The sequence below is a fragment of the Molossus molossus genome, unplaced genomic scaffold (genome assembly GCF_014108415.1).
Source record: "Molossus molossus isolate mMolMol1 unplaced genomic scaffold, mMolMol1.p scaffold_m16_p_20, whole genome shotgun sequence".
NCBI classification, from domain to species: Eukaryota; Metazoa; Chordata; class Mammalia; order Chiroptera; family Molossidae; genus Molossus; species Molossus molossus.
Window position 1 is genome coordinate 44546248 of NW_023425356.1, and position 17548 is coordinate 44563795.

At 61.1% G+C, this 17548-nt stretch overlaps 1 protein-coding gene across 1 annotated transcript in view; it reads right to left on the reverse strand.

The window, feature by feature from the left end:
• Positions 1-2163: 2163 nt before the first annotated feature.
• QSOX1 (quiescin sulfhydryl oxidase 1) overlaps positions 2164-17548 on the reverse strand; it is a 37956-nt gene continuing 22571 nt past the window's right edge. The window contains exons 8-12 of the mRNA XM_036271997.1: positions 15218-15347; positions 12283-12405; positions 11002-11149; positions 5814-5993; positions 2164-3916 (exon numbers count right to left, since the gene is read on the reverse strand). Of these exons, the coding sequence (XP_036127890.1) occupies positions 3165-3916; positions 5814-5993; positions 11002-11149; positions 12283-12405; positions 15218-15347 (1333 nt within the window). The 3' untranslated portion in view covers positions 2164-3164. The remainder of the gene's footprint in view (positions 3917-5813; positions 5994-11001; positions 11150-12282; positions 12406-15217; positions 15348-17548) is intronic.

The window sequence follows — 17548 nt, forward strand, 5'->3', positions numbered from 1 at the left end:
GACGTGACCCCCCCCCCCCCCCCCCGTGCCCGTGACACCCTTACGCCCCTCCCTGTCGTGGCTCCTCATCCCTCAGGGCGGAGTCCCCCTCCGCCCCAGCCCCTGCTGGTCTCTGCTTGGGAGCACCTACCCTAATCCCCTTTCCCTCCCTTTCCCTCTGGGGTGTGAGCTCCTGAACGGCAGGAGGGGTCCCATCTCTCCTCCCTGCTTATTCCGGCTTCTAGGGCCCCCACGACTTTGAAAAGCTCCTTTAAATATTGTGTAGAGTTCTTTGCTCAGAGTTTCTCGTGTTCACTATTTTCCTTTGCTGGCCTCGGTGGCACGTGCCGTGATGCCCTTTTCCTCCTCATTGTCCCTGCTAACATCTTTCACAGCCCAGGACGCCGGCCTGGTGCTCAGCAGGGAACAAGCCGGCAGGGCAGCTTTGTCTGTCTGGCCCCAGACCTTTGCTGTGCGGGGCTTCCCCGAGGACCCCCTCCTGTGAGGGGCTCTCCCAAGGAGCCTTGCTGTGCGGGGCTCCCCCGAGGACCCTCTCCTGCGAGGGGCTCTCCCAAGGAGCCTTGCTGTGCGGGGCTCCCCCGAGGACCCCCTCCTGCGAGGGGCTCTCCCAAGGAGCCTTGCTGTGCGGGGCTTCCCCGAGGACCCCCTCCTGCGAGGGGCTCTCCCAAGGAGCCTTGCTGTGCGGGGCTCCCCCGAGGACCCCCTCCTGCGAGGGGCTCTCCCAAGGAGCCTTGCTGTGCGGGGCTCCCCCGAGGACCCCCTCCTGCGAGGGGCTCTCCCAAGGAGCCTTGCTGTGCGGGGCTCCCCCGAGGACCCCCTCCTGCGAGGGGCTCTCCCAAGGAGACTTGCTGTGCGGGGCTTCCCCGAGGACCCTCTCCTGCGAGGGGCTCTCCCAAGGAGCCTTGCTGTGCGGGGCTCCCCCGAGGACCCCCTCCTGCGAGGGGCTCTCCCAAGGTGCAGAGAACCTAGATGGACGTGGCCGGCGGTGTTCAAGCCACAGAAGCCCCAGCCCCGGGCCTGGCAGACCGGGCAGGGGAGGGACCAGCTGGTGGGTGAAGCCGGTTTATCGATGCTGGATGCTGCAGAGCCCTGGGGAAATCAAGGTGAAAGGCAGCAGTCCTGCGAGGCAGGAGGCCCAGCCCTTGTTTATCAATCAGAGGGGCTGGGACAGGGAAAAAGATGCGGTGGCAGCCGAGGCTGGAGGGAGGCCACCCCCACGGCTGGGCCCTAACTCTGAATACCTGAGCTTGGTTTTAGAAAATGCGATCACTGGAGCTCTGAGAGCTGGCGACGGAAATCCTCTGCACTCGGCATTGTGTCGGGCACCAGGTGGTGGGGGAACAGGTGTGCCCGTGGGTCATGCCTTGGCCTGCCAGCCAGGCCTGTGGGGCAGGGGAGATGAGAACTGGCCCAGGAGGATGGAGTGGACAGGTGGTGACTAGAGCAGGGACAGACAGGGACCCTCGGAGAGACGAGAGGGCGGCAGAGCAGCTCCAGGCTGGGATCCACCGGAGGTGACAGAGCTGACACAAGCTGGGGGAGGGGTCTGACCCCTACTGTCCCCCATCCCCCATCCCAGCTGCCCTAGCAGAGGGGATATGCTTGGCACCCCACCCCCTCCATCCAGAGCCAGACCATCTGAGCAGAGTGATGTCAAAGAGAAAACCCCAAATCGGATTGAGGCTCCTGCTCCCCCTTAATGAGGTTCATTATCAGCGGCTCGGATCCTGGTAGCCCAGCAGCCAGATTAGGGGCAGTTAGGGGCAGGCCCTCTAATCTGGCTGACTCCTCCCTGCTGAGCAGACGGCCAGGGCCCCTCACAAACAAGCCCTCTCCTTCCCAGGGAGCTGGAGATGCAGGCTGCCTGGAGGAGGAGGGCCAGGCAGGTGGGGGGAGCGGTGGGGGAGCAGGAGGAGCCGGGGCTGCACTTCCACGGGGCCTGCCTGGGGCCCCGGGGCCAGAGCTCTGTGGGCAGCCGGGGAGGGCCCCTCCAGGAGAAAGGGGCTGTGACTGGGGCACCTTGCCCCCTGCTGGCAGGAGCTCTGTGAGCCAGGGGACATCACGTCTGGCTGTACCCTCACGGCAGGGTTGTGCACATTCTGTCCAGACCTGCACACGAGGTCTCCCAGCAGCAAGGTAAAGGACACACGGGTGCTTGCCTTAACAAAAATAATTTATTCCACAGCCCTCCCCAGCAGTGGGCAGAGTGAAAATGAAGCGTGTGTATGTACAGCATCACTGGCGCCTCTGACCCTTCCCCCTCTCAGGACGGGGCATGGACCCCAGAGAGATGACACCCCCTCACTCCAGCACCCTCCAGGCTCAGAGACCAAAATCAGCAGACAGAGACCCAGCTCCCAGACGGGCGAGCCCCTGGGGAAGACCCAAAGCGCACCTGAAGCGACCACCTTTCCTGCGGCCCCTCCCTCTCCCCTCCCTGCCAGGCCCCGCAAGGCACCCTCGGTCCCCACATCCCTGCTAAGCCAGCTACTCACCCCCCAGCCCAGTGCCCATCACCCACCCAGCTGAGCAAGCCCCCACTGACCCCAGCCTGTAGCAGAGGTTTGGGAAGGACCAGCCCGGGGCACTCCCCCCACAAATGTCACCTGGGAGGTCAGCATGGCTTCCACAAGCTTCTAGCCCCTACGGTAAAGCCTCCCCAGCCGGGAGGTCTGAGGGGCTGGAGGCCAGCGGCCCGCGGCCAGAGGCAGCTGCCCCTTCTCTGTGCAGAGGCCCTGGATGCAGCGAGTTCTGCTGCGGCCCGCTCAGCCCGGGACCCTCCTCTGATGGGAAGCTTGGAAACCGGAGCTCATTTGCCCCAATTTAGGGCCAAGACCAAGCAGGAGACACTGAAGCATCAGCGAGAGTGAGGCAGGACTTCAAACGAGCTGAAAGAGAGGAGTCTGTGCTGAGCCAGGGACAGAGCTGCCTGCCTCCGCGGCGCAGGGCTGCCCGCCGGCCCGTGCTGTCTGAGGGGCCTGGACCCTGTACACGTCTCATGGCTCTGGGACAGTCCTTCCCACAATAACCAAGGAGGGCTCGCTGGAGCCACTGGTTTTCCTGGGTTTCCCTGGACAAGGAGCAAGGGGGGAGAGGGGGGCAGGGGGCTGGAAGAGCCCCTCGGCTAGCAGCTCCCTTTTCTGCCCCCTCCCAGGCTGGACGGGTCAGGCGGTGGGGTGGCTAGCATGGCCCTTCAGGACCCTCATCCGGGCCCGGAAGTAGGTGTACATGGCCAGCAGGCCCATGAAGGACAGGGAGTAGAGCACCACACAGAGGCTGATGTCCAGGTGGGAGAAGTCCCCTTCCAGCACCTGCAGCCACTGGCCTTGGCCCCGCATGGCCCCAGCTTCCGGCTCCCAGTCAGGGACACTGGCCAGCTGCTTGGAGCTGCGGCCCACGCGTCTCAGCTCCGAGGGGCCGCTGGGAAGGTTCTCGGGCTGGAGCTCAGACAGAAATCCGACGCCCGAGTCTCGCTCGATCGAGGGCTGCTCCACCTTATCCCCCTGAAGCTCTGCTATGTGCTCAGGAGCTCCCTGGTCTAGCTCAGCTCTGGCCACACCGAGGCCCGCCTGCATCTCCGGGGGGTGACGTGCCCCAAGTCTCTCTGCTAAGACATCCAGGACCATAGTCCCTGGGCCCACCATGATCTCAGCCTCCTCAGGGCCCAGCGTAGAATTTCTGGCCATCAGCTCCGGCTTGGGGGTCGCTGCCATCCTCTGTGCACCCCTCCAGGGGCCCAGTCCAGCTGAAGGAAGGTCCGTGATGATGTTGTTCCGGGAGAAGTGTGTCTTGAAGAAGCTGAGGATGTTGCCCAGGTCCCACACGGGCGTTCCCCGGAGTTCATTGTGGCAGGAGGAACAGAGTTCACGGGGCGGCCACTGCACCTTGGGGAACTGGGGGTCCTCGCTGGGGGCCCCTGGGGAGAGAAGCACACACAGGTTGGCTGGGACACGGGGCCCGCCCACAAGCCCAGACCTCTTCCGTTGGGAATGCCAGCTTCCCATCTGCAGAAAGGGTTCACCTTGAAAAGCATGGGTGGGAGAGGAGGCAGCCAACAATCTAGCTAGCACAGGGCCTGCCCACAGAGCCCAGCATGTGCCTCTTGGGTGAAGAGGGCCTCCCCGGTCCCCACCAGCACTCCAGTTTCCCAGGGGAGTGCGAACAGCTCCCTTCTGGTCACCTCCCCACATTAACCCACTGTCTCCGTCTGCAGACTCTGCTGGCTTCTGCCCCTGGACCAGACCCGAAGAACCTGCCCTGCAGGCTTTGGCTGGTCTGCTAGTATTTGTCTTCTTTGCCTTTTTCTGAAATTTTCCAAGTTTTATACAGTGGGGATATGTTACTTTTGTAATTAAAGGAAATATGTTTTTAAAACAAGAGTTTGTGGCACACGATAATTCCACAGGTAGTTCCACACCAGCCCTTTGGGGTGGGCAAGAATGGGTGGAGGTTCCTCCCGAGCTGGGCTCCAAGGGGTGGGTGTGGGGAGGCCTGGGCCCTGCATGGGAAAGGACACTCGGGAGAGTTAGGAAGTTGCCCTGCCCACCAGGCTGCTGGGACCCCAAGCAAAGCCAGGACTGTGGGCGGAACCCAGGCTGAGCCCCAGGGGCCTGCCACAGCCCGGCTCAGGGCCGCCAGGATGCCAACCAGCCCATCTTGTGGGGAGGCGCCTCTCCTAATGGGCTCAACAGCAAAGACAGGTGGCAGAACAGAGCAGCAGCAAATGACGCAGGAGTGGAGGGCTGCTTTGGGGCGGGGGTAACATGGGCGGGCCTTACACAGCCAGCGCTCAGCTTGTACCTCCCATCACTATGATTAGTTTGATCTGAAAGGACCCCACCAGACAAGGGAGGTGCTGCTCCCGAGGTGCCTCAGAGAGAGGCTCTGGCTCCCGGCCCTCCAGCTCCTGGCCCACCAGGGGCAGCTGGGCCCCAAGGGAAGCTGGAAGCCTGCAGAGGTCATAGGGCTGGAGGGTCAGATGGAGCATTTGGTGGCAGGGGTGGGCAGGGAGGGGAGGGGTGGGAGGAGAGACAGGCACGTGCCTTCTTTTCAAAGTCCACCAGGAGGCCCCAGGAGACGGAGACCAAGCCAGCGGCCTGCACCACCACCTGCTCGGTTCAGCTCCTTTAACCTCCCGCCGGCCCTGGCCCCCTCCTCCCACCCCTGGGAGGTCTACCCCAGCCACGCATGCTCCTCTCCCCTCCCTCCCCGCAGACAAGCCCAGGCTCCCGTCCACAGATGCTCCCTCCCCACCCGCCAGCTCTGGCCACCCGAGTTGAGTGCTTTTGCCTGCTGGACCCATGGACTCCTGTGCCTGGGGACAGAAACACGTCGATGCAGGGCTCAGGAGACCAGGCCGCCCTCTGTGGGATCAGCCTTGTCCTTTCCAGGAGGAACCTGGTCTGGCTTTTCCAGCACACTTTATTGTTGGCCCCTCCCAGGGGGTGGCAAAGCTCGCTCCTTCCTGTTGGTTTGAGTAAGGGGGTAATAGCCAGAAAGCAGAAAGGGGAGACGGGAAAGGGACCCCAACAGGCCGGAGGGAGGGGCCCTGGTGCAGGGGGAAAATTGGAAGAGCATCGGAAGAGCAGTCTTAGGGTGTCAAAACCTCAGTTTCCTCATCTGGAAAATGGGTCTAATGATACTGACATACATCAGCAGAGCTGGCCCAGCGTGTGAAAGGCTCTGTGCACTGTGACACACGGGGTGTCACCTGGGGGACAAGAGTCCTGTCTCCTAACTCTGGTCCAAGACTCCAAAGTTCCCCACCTCATCCCCTCTGCAGGAGACTCCAGCCTTGGGTGGCCCTTCCTTACCTGCGAGGCGAGCGTTGACCTTGTTGTGGCTAGACCAGAGCCAGAGCACGGCTCTGTCCCGACTGTCCACCCGGTGCATGGAGGCGGCAGCCATCTGCTCGAAGTGGGCGGCACAGTCTCGGCAGCCGAAGAAGAAGCGCACGTAGCCCCGGATGGCCTGCAGGACCTCCTGGGCCTTGGCTGTGGGGGGAGGAGGCCCATTCAGTGGCCTTCAGACTGCCTGCCCTGCAGCTCCACCCCTCCCGTCCCCACGCCCACCAGGGTCACCTCTCCAGGGACCCCACACTCCAGCCCATCCGACGGGGGCCCAGGGTCTCCTCGCCTACTGTTCTCCCCTTCCCAGGGTCACTTCAGAGCTGACTCCATCTCCCAAACTCCTGAACCCCAGTTCCTTACCTCTGCCACTCACCCAGGCCCTTGTCACTTACTAAAGTCCAAACTTGTTAGAACACTCAGGCTCCTTGAGGAGAGGCTAGAAGGGGAGGCAGGGGCCAGAGTGCCCACCACTCAACCCTGGTGCCCTCCACTTCTCCCCCCGGCCTCCTCCCAGGGGCGCGGCTTCAGGAGTCCAGCCTGGGGGCCTGCACACGCTCTAATGTCCCTGCCTCCCCCCAGCCACGCTCCACGCCCCCGTCCCCTCCACTGGGCCCTCTGGACTGGTCATCCCCACCTTCCTGCTCTGACACTGGGCTCCGCCCTGAAGATATCCCCGCCTGCCCCCACACTCCATCTACCTGAGCTCGGGCTGTTTATTCAAAACCCTCTCTCCTTCCTGCCGCAAAACCCCCAGCCCTTCAAAGCCACCTGGTCTCACCCCTCCATCCACTGGGACCTCGGCATGCTATTCTCTGTCCCGCTGACCACATCCCACGCCACTGTTCCTGGCCATTTTCTCGCCCACACCCACCCTCGCCTCGCCTCTCTCCTACGCGGTGCCCTCAGCAGCACCTCTGCGTCCTCCCGGCACCCTCCACCTGCTCTGTGGTGCCCTCATCGCTGGACCTCATCCCTTCTCGGCTCCTTTAGGATTTTTCTCCCGTAAATATTTTCTTTTGTTATGGCATCATCAATGTCTCCCTTAATATGAGATCATCCCGACTGATAAAACAACTTCAGTGATGAAATCCCTTCTCCGACTCGTTACACCCCAGTGACTTCATCATCTCTATTCTCTTCCCTGCTCTTCTGTCTTCAGCCTTTCTCGCCACTACTCCCAGCCCCAGCAGCCCAGGGGCACCCACTCGGCTGACTGCAAACCGCAGGGGCTGCTCCTTCTTCGCCCCGTCTGCTGGCCCTGCTCCGCCAGCCGAGGAGCAGATGCTGCAGAGCCCAGAGCCCAGGCCTCAGCCCTCTTCTCTGCCCACCCATGGGCCCGTCCAGTCCCTCAGCTCCGACAGTCTCTATGGGCGTCCCTGCCCTGGATCTCGCCCCAGAACTCCACACTGAACTGCCCACCTCTCCGTTCAGATGTCTAATGGGCACAGACTGTGAGGCCACCTCCCCCAGCCCACTCCCCCCACCCCCGAGCCTCCACTTCTCATCTCTCAGGCCTGTCACCTGCCTTGTTTTCAGGCCCAACAACTCCAGGTCCACCCTGAGTCCTAGATTATGCGTGTTCTTCAGCCAGTCATCGCTGAGTCCCTCCAGCTCTACCTTCGAGGTATTCCCAGATCCGACCACTTCCTCCAGGTGCACACCTCCAGCTCTGCTCTGGGCCTCCACCCTCTCCTGGACTAACTAGTTCCAAGCTTCTGATCGGCTGCCCGGCCCCCCTCCCCCACTGTAGCTCACTCCACCCAGAAATCTTCCCAAAGCACTTACTGTTTGCGTTGCGCCCTCCTTAAACTCTCCAGTAGTTCTCTTAATGCTGAACCTGAAATCCAAACCCCTGCTCACCTCCCCCTGCCTAACCCTCAGGTGGCGCCACCCGGCCGCCCGTGGCACCCACCCGGGCCAGACCTGTGTGACCGGCCAGCGTGTGGCCTCTAACATCCCTGTGCTGAAGCCCTGACCCCAGGACCTCAGAATGTAGCCGTATTTGGACAAAGGGTCTTTGAAGAGGTGATCATGCTAAAATGAGAGGAAATCTGGGCGCAGCCACGCACACGGTGAAGACCGTGTGAAGACACAGGGAGGGGACGGCCACCTACAAACCAAGGAGAGGTCTCAGCGGAAATCTACCCTGCCAACACCTTCGTCTTGGACTTTCAGCCTCCAGAACTGTGGGAAAACACCTTCCTGTGGCCGAAGCTCCCCAGTGGGCAGCATCTGGCTATGGCGGGCCTAGCAAACCGACTCGGTCTGGAGGGCTCTCCCCAGACCTCCCGCGGCTACTTCCCTGGCACCGCAGGTCTGCGCACAGGGCCTGCCCTGGGGCGGCCCTCCCTACGCCCTCCCTAGGCCCACTATGCTCTGTCCTCTGCACAGCGCTCGTCACCGTAACTGGATGGTCTGTCTGCGTGTCTACTGTCGTCTGCTGCCCCTGGAGTTCTGTCCCTTGAGACGGACTTCGCACCTCGTACCGCTGTGCCCGCCGCTAGAGCAGGGCCTGGCTGACACAATGACTGGGAGCTTCCCTAATTCCCTCCTCTCTGTCGGGGATGGGACGCCCTTCCCTCCTACCCCTGTTCTTCCCATGACTGTCAACTGTGAAAACAATACAAATGCAGCCGCTGGACAACGGAGTGGGAGCGGCCATCCCAGAGGATCTGTCTCGCCCACCTTAGGCCTCAAATCTCTGGAATGGGCCTAAAGCAACATTTTCCCCCAAAGAACTGTTTGCAAAGATGACGAAGCAAAGCAGAGATTATGACTACTGGGCTGGTGGCTACCAGACTGAAAACTGAAATCATTCTTTAGAATTAGCATCTCTGAGAGCTTATCTGCACCACAGAAATGCCTCCTCCCACTGATGGAACTGTCCCTTTCTCGCGAAGGGTTCCTGCCTTGTCGCCTAATCCGAACACTACTTGAGTTTCTGCTGAATGAGTGCTTCCCAAAGGGCTATTCTTTTTTTAAAATTTCAAATAAAGGCTCGCGGCCTCCCACTCTGGCCTTTCATTCTTAGGTGAACACAACTCACCTCCTCACCCTTCTCTCCCCCTTGGCTCCTGGCCTGGCACATTCCCCCTGCCCACCTGTCCCACAGTCCACCAAGAGCAGGGACTGTCTCTCCACCTGACCTCTCCCAAGCCGAGCCAGGGCCGCACACAGCCCTGCTGCCTCGGAACATGTGGCCGGGACTGGATGCCCACCCTGTGATGGCGAGGCGGAGGGGTGAGGCAGTGTGGGTCGTGGAGAACAGCTGTGGTTTGGGGAGGGACGGGACAGGAGGGGCAAGGCATTTCCCCAGCTTCCCCTAGAACATGATTTCGTCGTCGTTAATCCCCACGAGGAGATTTTTCCATTGAATTTTAGATAGCGTGGACAGGGGGAAGGGAGAGAGAGAAACACCGACGTGAGAGAGACACATCGACTGGCTGCCTCCTGCATGACGCCGACTGGGGCCGAGGATCAAACCTGCAACCCAGGTAAGTGCTCTTGACCAGAAATCGAATCCACAACTCTTCGATCTGAGGGCCGATGCTCTAACTGCTGAGCCAAACCGGCCACGGCTAGATAATGGTTTTTCAATGAGAAACAACAAAGTATTCAAATACAGCCCAGCCGGTTTTGCTCAGTGGTTGAGCATCAACCCACTGGCTTGATTCCTGGTCAGGGCACATGCCCAGGCTGTGGGCCTGATCCCCAGTGTGGGGCATGCAGGAGGCGGCCAATTGATGTTCTCTCTCATCCATGTTTCTCTCTCTCTCTCCCTCTCTCTCTAAAAATAAAGAAAAACATACATATATATTTTTAAAGTGTTCAAACACATGGCACCAGCCATGTAAACTGAAGCAGAGTTCTTTTCTTCACAGGAGCACAGAAAATGGAACCACTCACTCTTCATGAAGACTGAAGCAAGCTATGGCCTGAGAAAGCCAGGAAGAAGCCTCATGCCCAGTCTGTGGGACACCACCCTGGGGCAGGGGGCAGGGCTGGGCAGCTTCTCCAGGTGTTCCCCTTCTGGTCCCATGCTGGCCCGCTGCAAACTCACCGTGTGCGTGGCCAGCTGCAAACTAACCGTGTGGGTGGCCAGCTGCAAACTAACCGTGTGCGTGGCCAGGTGCAAACTAACCGTGTGGGTGGCCAGGTGCAAACTCACCGTGTGCGTGGCCAGCTGCAAACTCACCGTGTGCGTGGCCAGCTGCAAACTCACCGTGTGCGTGGCCAGCTGCAAACTCACCGTGTGCGTGGCCAGCTGCAAACTAACCGTGTGGGTGGCCAGCTGCAAACTAACCGTGTGCGTGGCCCGCTGCAAACTCACCGTGTGCGTGGCCAGCTGCAAACTCACCGTGTGGGTGGCCAGCTGCAAACTAACCGTGTGGGTGGCCAGCTGCAAACTAACCGTGTGCGTGGCCAGCTGCAAACTAACCGTGTGCGTGGCCAGGTGCAAACTAACCGTGTGCGTGGCCAGCTGCAAACTAACAGTGTGCGTGGCCAGCTGCAAACTAACTGTGTGGGTGGCCAGCTGCAAACTCACCGTGTGGGTGGCCAGCTGCAAACTAACAGTGAGCGTGGCCAGCTGCAAACTAACCGTGTGCGTGGCCAGCTGCAAACTAACCGTGTGCGTGGCCAGCTGCAAACTAACCGTGTGCGTGGCCAGCTGCAAACTAACCGTGTGCGTGGCCAGCTGCAAACTAACAGTGAGCGTGGCCAGCTGCAAACTAACCGTGTGCGTGGCCAGCTGCAAACTAACCGTGTGCGTGGCCAGCTGCAAACTCACCGTGTGGGTGGCCAGCTGCAAACTAACTGTGTGCGTGGCCAGCTGCAAACTAACCGTGTGCGTGGCCAGCTGCAAACTAACCGTGTGCGTGGCCAGGTGCAAACTAACCGTGTGCGTGGCCAGCTGCAAACTCACCGTGTGGGTGGCCAGCTGCAAACTAACTGTGTGCGTGGCCAGGTGCAAACTAACAGTGTGCGTGGCCAGCTGCAAACTAACAGTGAGCGTGGCCAGCTGCAAACTAACCGGGTGCGTGGCCAGCTGCAAACTAACCGGGTGCGTGGCCAGCTGCAAAGGCAGCAGGGAGCCAGCAGAGGCAGCACAGGGCCTGGCTGAGGCCTGGCGGCTCACAGGTCCCGGACTCACCTGTTTCTTGCGAGCGGTCTACATTTTGTCTCGTCGCCTGCACGGTCAGGAAGTGGAAGAGGACCCACAGGGAGCAGGGAAAGCCCCGGAAATGTGGCTCACTCCCCTGGCAGCCCACCCAGTTCACCTTCTTCATGATCACAGCGCCCTGAGGGACAAAGGGAATGTGAGTGCACACAGAGAGGAAAAGGTGGGGGATGAGGAGCTTCCGGGAGGCTCCAAGGTCTGCACACAGCGCTGAGGCCAACGAGGTCCCCTCCCAGGCTACCGCCCCTTCCTCGGCTGCACACACAGAGCCTCACATCTGAAAAGCTGTGACACAGATCAAGACACGTGCTTATTCAGCCGCAACCTCTCCATCTGTAAAATGAGGGGCTGATCTCAAGGGTTCCTTCCAGCTTGGACATCCTATAGGCCTGTATGGCTTTTCCCTCTGAGGGCTGCTGTGACCCACCTTTGCAAACAGTGGCAAGAGGAGGGGCCCAGCACGGCGGCCTGGGGAGGCACAGAGAAGCCGCACAGAGAAGCCACGCCGAGCGGGGCCCAGCACGGCGGCCTGGGGAGGCACAGAGAAGCCACGCCGAGCGGGGCCCAGCACGGCGGCCTGGGGAGGCACAGAGAAGCCACGCCAAGCGGGGCACAGAGAAGCCACGCCGAGTGGGGCGCAGCATGGCGGCCTGGGGAGGCACAGAGAAGCCACGCCGAGCGGGGCCCAGCACGCGCCCTGGGGAGGCACAGAGAAGCCACGCCGAGCGGGGTGCAGCATGGCAGCCTGGGGAGGCACAGAGAAGCCACGCCGAGCGGGGCGCAGCATGGCAGCCTGGGGAGGCACAGAGAAGCCACGCCGAGTGGGGCACAGCATGCGCCCTGGGGAGGCACAGAGAAGCCACGCCGAGTGGGGCACAGCATGCGCCCTGGGGAGGCACAGAAAAACCACGCCAAGTGGGTAGGATGATATGCTTGGAGGCAACAGAGGGCAGTAGTTAAAAACTGACACCGGTGCCTCACTATCACTTTTAAATCCCAGCCCAACCACTTATGGGCTGAGACAAATTACTTAACCTCAGTTTTTTCATCTGCTAAATGGGGATAATATCCATCTTCAAATAATGTTGTAAAGATATGCATGTAAAGAGATCAATAAATTAACTTATTATTAATGGAAGGACCAACCAAGATCACTGACCCTCCCTGAATGCGATCGGCGGAGGTCAGAGGTCGGCGTACCCTGCACCCGCAGTCTCAGAGGTGGAGAGAAGCTTCGAAGCTGCCGGGACTCACCTCCTTCCTGTTTTCCAGGGCAGCTTGGAAGAAGCCGTAGGGGATTTTCTTCCTCTGCTGCCGCGCCAGCCAGCCGTTCACGGAGTGCAGGAAGTTCTGGACCAGGGGCTGGCCCGGGAAGTGCTGGGGCGACACAAGCGCAGGGTGAGCCGGAAACCGTCCCAGAGGCCCGGCCCAGCGGGTGGGGGGCGAAGTGGGCCAAGGTAGGAAGACACTCTGCCCGGGAGGCTGGGGCTCCTCTCCACCCTGGCTCTGGGGCACCTGGTGAGGCTGGGGGGGAAGGCTGGGGGGGGCTGCCCCCGAGGCCTCCTCCTCTCCGGGCCGGGGCTCCCGTGCGGACCCCTGACCACCCACCTCGGGGCTCCCAGGGCTGCTGGGAGCCTGGGCCACGCGTTCTCTTCAGGTGATCTCCCTTGGAGCGGACGCGCTGACTGGCCGGCCGGGCGAGGCCGGCACACAGCCTGCCATCTGTGTCCCACGGGCTCAGTGGGGACCAGGCAGCCGCGGGCTTAGAGCCCAGACCCCAGCCCTGATGGTAACTCCCAGTAGTCTCTGAGGAACATGAAAAGCTGCTCTGACGATAAGTCAGCTCGAATCTGATTAGTATCAGCACTTTGAAACCACAAGGGCTCCAGGGAGGGACAGACGCGTGCGGGTGTGGGCGGGTGGGCCGTGAGCAGCGCCGGGGCTGGGCTGAGCAGGTCAGGGGGACACCCACAGGCTGGCAGAGGAAAATTCAAGCGAAGAAAACCCTCTGAGAGAAGAAAGGTTCTGAGGACGGGAATGATCACTGAACAGAAAAACCTGCCAACCGACCCAGTCCTCTGCGAAAACCAATCCCTCAGCTTGTCCACCCTCCTCTGTGGCCACATCCCCAGAGGGAAGAGGCCGGACAGAATCCCGGGCCTTGACCTGCTCCTTCTCGCTCCGCTCACAGCTGGGCTCTCAGCACGAAGGTGCCGCTTCCAGCCAGCCTCTCACTGACATTCGAGTCATGGGACCCGGGGCCTCCTGCCCCAAGGCCACCGTGTCAGCAGGCAGGATGGATTCAAGGCTCTGGGCTACAGGGAAACCCTGGTGACCACACGCCACCCAGTGGCTAGTCCTCCAGACACTCGCGTGAGAGAGCAGAAAGCTCCCTGGCTCAGGTAGGGGCAGGGCGGGAGGGCACCCTCAAGACTGGCAGAGTGCCTCCCACCGGGCACAGCCAGGGCTGACCACGCCGGGCCGAGGCCGAGCGAGCACCATCACCTCAGGCTCTCGGTGCCCCCTGTGCACAGGGCCGAGGGCACGGGTTAGACGACGGTGGGTAACGTCTCAGCTCAGCCACCCACTGGCTGGAGGGCCTGGGACGAGGTGCTTTCCTCCCCTGGGCCTTCCTTTCCTGTGGTGGGATCCTCGCTCTGTGGCTTGTTACGAGAAATACAAACAAGCTAACTCACAGAGAACCTGGCAGAGTCTGGCACCGGTCAGAGCTCAAGAAAGGGTAGCAGCTACTATTACTACTTCAGGCAGAAGCCGCCCAAACAGGGCAGGGCCAAATCCTCTGTCTCCTGGGCTCCTGAGGTGAGGCCTAAACAAGGCCTCCCTCCAGTCCAAGGCCAGCCCCGCCCTGAGGGCCCGGGCTCGGCAGGGAGGGCTCCTTCGCCCAGATCATTTCCAGGCCCTGCTGAGGGGAGAGTGCTGCTCAGCCTCTGCCCGACTCCAGCATCTCCCGGAACCCAGTCTTCCCCTCACACCGGCTGCCAACAGTCCCACTGGGGGCCAGGCAGAAACAGCTTCGGATGGCTCACGAGAAATAGTTTCCCTGGACGGTCCCTCTGTGGAGGACTAGCCTGAGGGTGGGGTGTCCCTTCATCTCCTGAGACGCCTGTAGAGCACTCTGGTGTCAGGCATGCGTCAGGCAGGACAGCCCCCGCAGGCCTCGGCAACGTGGGGACCAAGTGGCTCCCAGGGCCTCTGAGAAAAGGCCTCTACTGTCAGAATGGGCTGAAGACCAGGGCTCGGTGCGGTGGGACCTCTGGCAGGGCCGAGGGCTGTCACGCTGGATGGTACCAGGGCTCTGTGATGGGCACTGGCTACCTCACGGACCCTCAGTGTAACACACACACGTGGCTAAGCCAAGTAAGCCAGAAGGCCAGGCTGGCAAAGTGGGCAGAGGGAATAGACTGGCAGGCAGCTCCCGAGGGCGAGGTGCAGGTCACCTCCAGAGGTGACAGCCCCAGCTGCCCACTGCACCCACAAGCTCAGACCTGGCGCCCAGGACTGAGGGTGCTGAGTCAGCAGTCAGGCTGTAACGGGGACCAGAGCCCAGCTCTGACTCAGCACCCTCAGTGGGTTGAAGTAGGGCACCACGGCAGATCTGGAACCAGGGAGGGACAGGGAAGGGCAGGAGGCAGGTGCAGAGGGAAGAGGCAGCCACACCTCACCTACAGACAGGAGCAAGAAGCATGGCAGAGAGGGCACAGGCTCTGGGGCCTGGGAGCCCAGTTCAAAACCTCCTCCTGCCTTGGGCATCCTGGGCCCCTTAAGTGGGGGCCTCAGTGTGTAGCAGCCACACTCCACAGGTGGCCTCGTGGGCAGGAAATGACAAAGGAGGAAGGCAGGCCAGGCTAGGGCCCAGGACATAGGTTGGACTCTTCTGGGTCTGGGAGGGCATAGAGGAGACTCAGAAAAGACTTCTTTCCTTCACTGTGGCCTCCATGGGTCCTGCTCCCCCAGTGGTCATGGCAGGAAGTGAGAGCTCACACTGCTGCCCCTGGCAGTGTGGCTGGTGGGCATGGCTGAGGTTGCAGGGTGACAGCCCACGGTGGCCTGGAACAGCCATGGAGCCAGATGTCCAGCCGAACCACGAGCTCCCGAGGGAGGGGCTGGGCGTGGTGTGCACTGACCCTCCGTGGAGCTGCCCGGGGGCGGAGGCCAGGGCCCTGCTCACCTGTGCCAAAACTGCCATGAACTTTTTCAGGGCCACCAGGCGCTGCCCCTCCAGGAGGGAGAACTTGCCCACTTCCACCCGCAGGATGTAGTGCAGTGCGGACTCCAGGTCAGCCATGTAGATCTTGGAGCTGAGGGCCCGAGCGGGCAGAGAGAGACAGGGTATTAACCACGGGCAGGGCTGGGGAGGAGCGCCCAGGGTGACGAGACGAGGAGGGCCACGTGGGCGGTCCCAGAGTCCTCTAAGTTGGCTCTTGGCTGTGCCAGGAACTGTGACGCTGGGTATATTACCTAACCTCTCTGAGCCTCAATTCCTCACCTGTAGGATGGGGATAATAATAAACTGCTCACAGGTGGGCAGCCGAGAGGATTAAATGAAAGCACAAATGTACGCCCACCCCAGCAGCTCTGGGCGCAGAGTAGGGGTTCCCCTCTACGGGCCCAAGGCCAGTCCCTCTCACGACTCACCAAAGGTGTTTTAATCAGGCTACTAGAGCAGCGGTCCTCAACCTGTGGGTCGCGACCCCTTTGGGGGTCAAACGACCCTTTCACAGGGGTCACCTAAGACCATCGGAAAACACATATTTCCGATGGTCTTAGGAACCGAGACACAGCTCCTCTATCCGTCTCCAGGGGGTCCGCCCACACGCAGATCCGCCCACTACAACATGCGGAGCTATGTTAGAAGGTCGAGGCATTAGGAGGGTTGAGAACCACTGGCCTAGAGGAAGGCTGAGATTTACTCAGTTCTGGAAGAGACTCCTAGGGACAGACAGACAGACCAACAGGTGCACCCACACAGCATGGCTCTGGAAGAGCGGGTGCGGCAGGGCCGGGAGGAGGGGAGGTGGTGTGTGTATCATTTGGGGCTGATGTCCTCACAGCAGCCAGACCTCGGGGTTCAGGCAGGGCTCCAAGCTGTCTGTCCCACCCCAGGCAAATGCTCCCTCGGGCTCTGGGTTCAGGGATCTGGTGGGAGGGGCCCGGGTGCTGACTGCTTCTCTAGCCGCCTCCTGAGACCTGAACTCTGACCTCAGTTCTTCAGGAAGCTACCTCTGGGAGCTGGGCCACTCAGTCTGCCTCTCTGGGCCTTGGGGTCACCCTACCTCCTACGGTAGTCAGGAGCCAACAAGGGGAGCTCACGGGGTTGGCACGGTGACCACCTGCACTTGTCTCCCGTGACAGTCACCTCTCTGCTCCACTGTGGTGCCCCTGAGCCTCAGTTTACCCCTCCATTCTTGTGATCTGACTGAGAGATAATATATGGAAGGTGCCCAGCACAAAGTGTGGCAGATGAGGCCAGTGAGTGCCAGCTATTATAATCTAAATGCTTTGAATAATCGTATTTGAATGATATAATGACCATTCCAACCTCTAAGTCTCTCTTCCTGATATACTAAAAATCTCTCCATTAGTATTTTCCACCCTTAAAGTTCCTGCAGCTGGGATGCAAATTTCTTCTAAAAATCAGATGGCCTTTCCCCCCCAATTCTCTCGTGCAGCCCCGCGTGGAGGCCGCCTTCCCAACGCAGCTCCCAGCTCCCTGGTCAGCGCTCTGCACCTGGTTCACCGCTGGGTGGTAGACAAGGGGGCTGCAGCCTGGTCTCCCTGCCCCAGAGCGGAGACCCTACCACAGCCTTGTCCCCTGCCCCAGAGCGGGGACCTACCACAAGGGGGCAGCAGCCTGGTCTCCCTGCCCCAGAGCGGGGACCTACCACAAGGGGGCAGCAGCCTGGTCTCCCTGCCCAGAGCGGGGACCCTACCACAAGGGGGCAGCAGCCTGGTCTCCCTGCCCCAGAGCGCGGACCCTACCACAAGGGGGCAGCAGCCTGGTCTCCCTGTCCCAGAGCAGGGACCCTACCACAGCTTTGTCCCCTGCCCCAGAGCGGGGACCCTACCACAGCTTTGTCCCCTGCCCCAGAGCGGGGACCCTACCACAGCTTTGTCCCCTGCCCCAGAGCGGGGACCTACCACAGCCTTGTCCCCTGTCCCAGAGCGGGGACCTACCACAGCCTTGTCCCCTGCCCTAGAGCGGGGACCCTACCACAGCCCTGTCCCCTGCCCCAGAGCGGGGACCTACCACAGCCTTGTCCCCTGCCCCAGAGTCTCGTGGGGACCTACCACAAGAGCAGAGCCTCAGAGGGAAGAGCAGCTTTCTCAGGCTTACAACCGTGCACAAAGATACCTCAAAAAGTAGTGAGCTCCACGACACCAGAGACATTCAAGTGAAGTTGTGTGCCTTCCTAGAAGGGATGCTATAAAGGGGCTGTGTGGGCAGGGACTCCATCGGCCCTGTGCAACTGTGTTCACAATGCCTGGCACTCGGCACTCC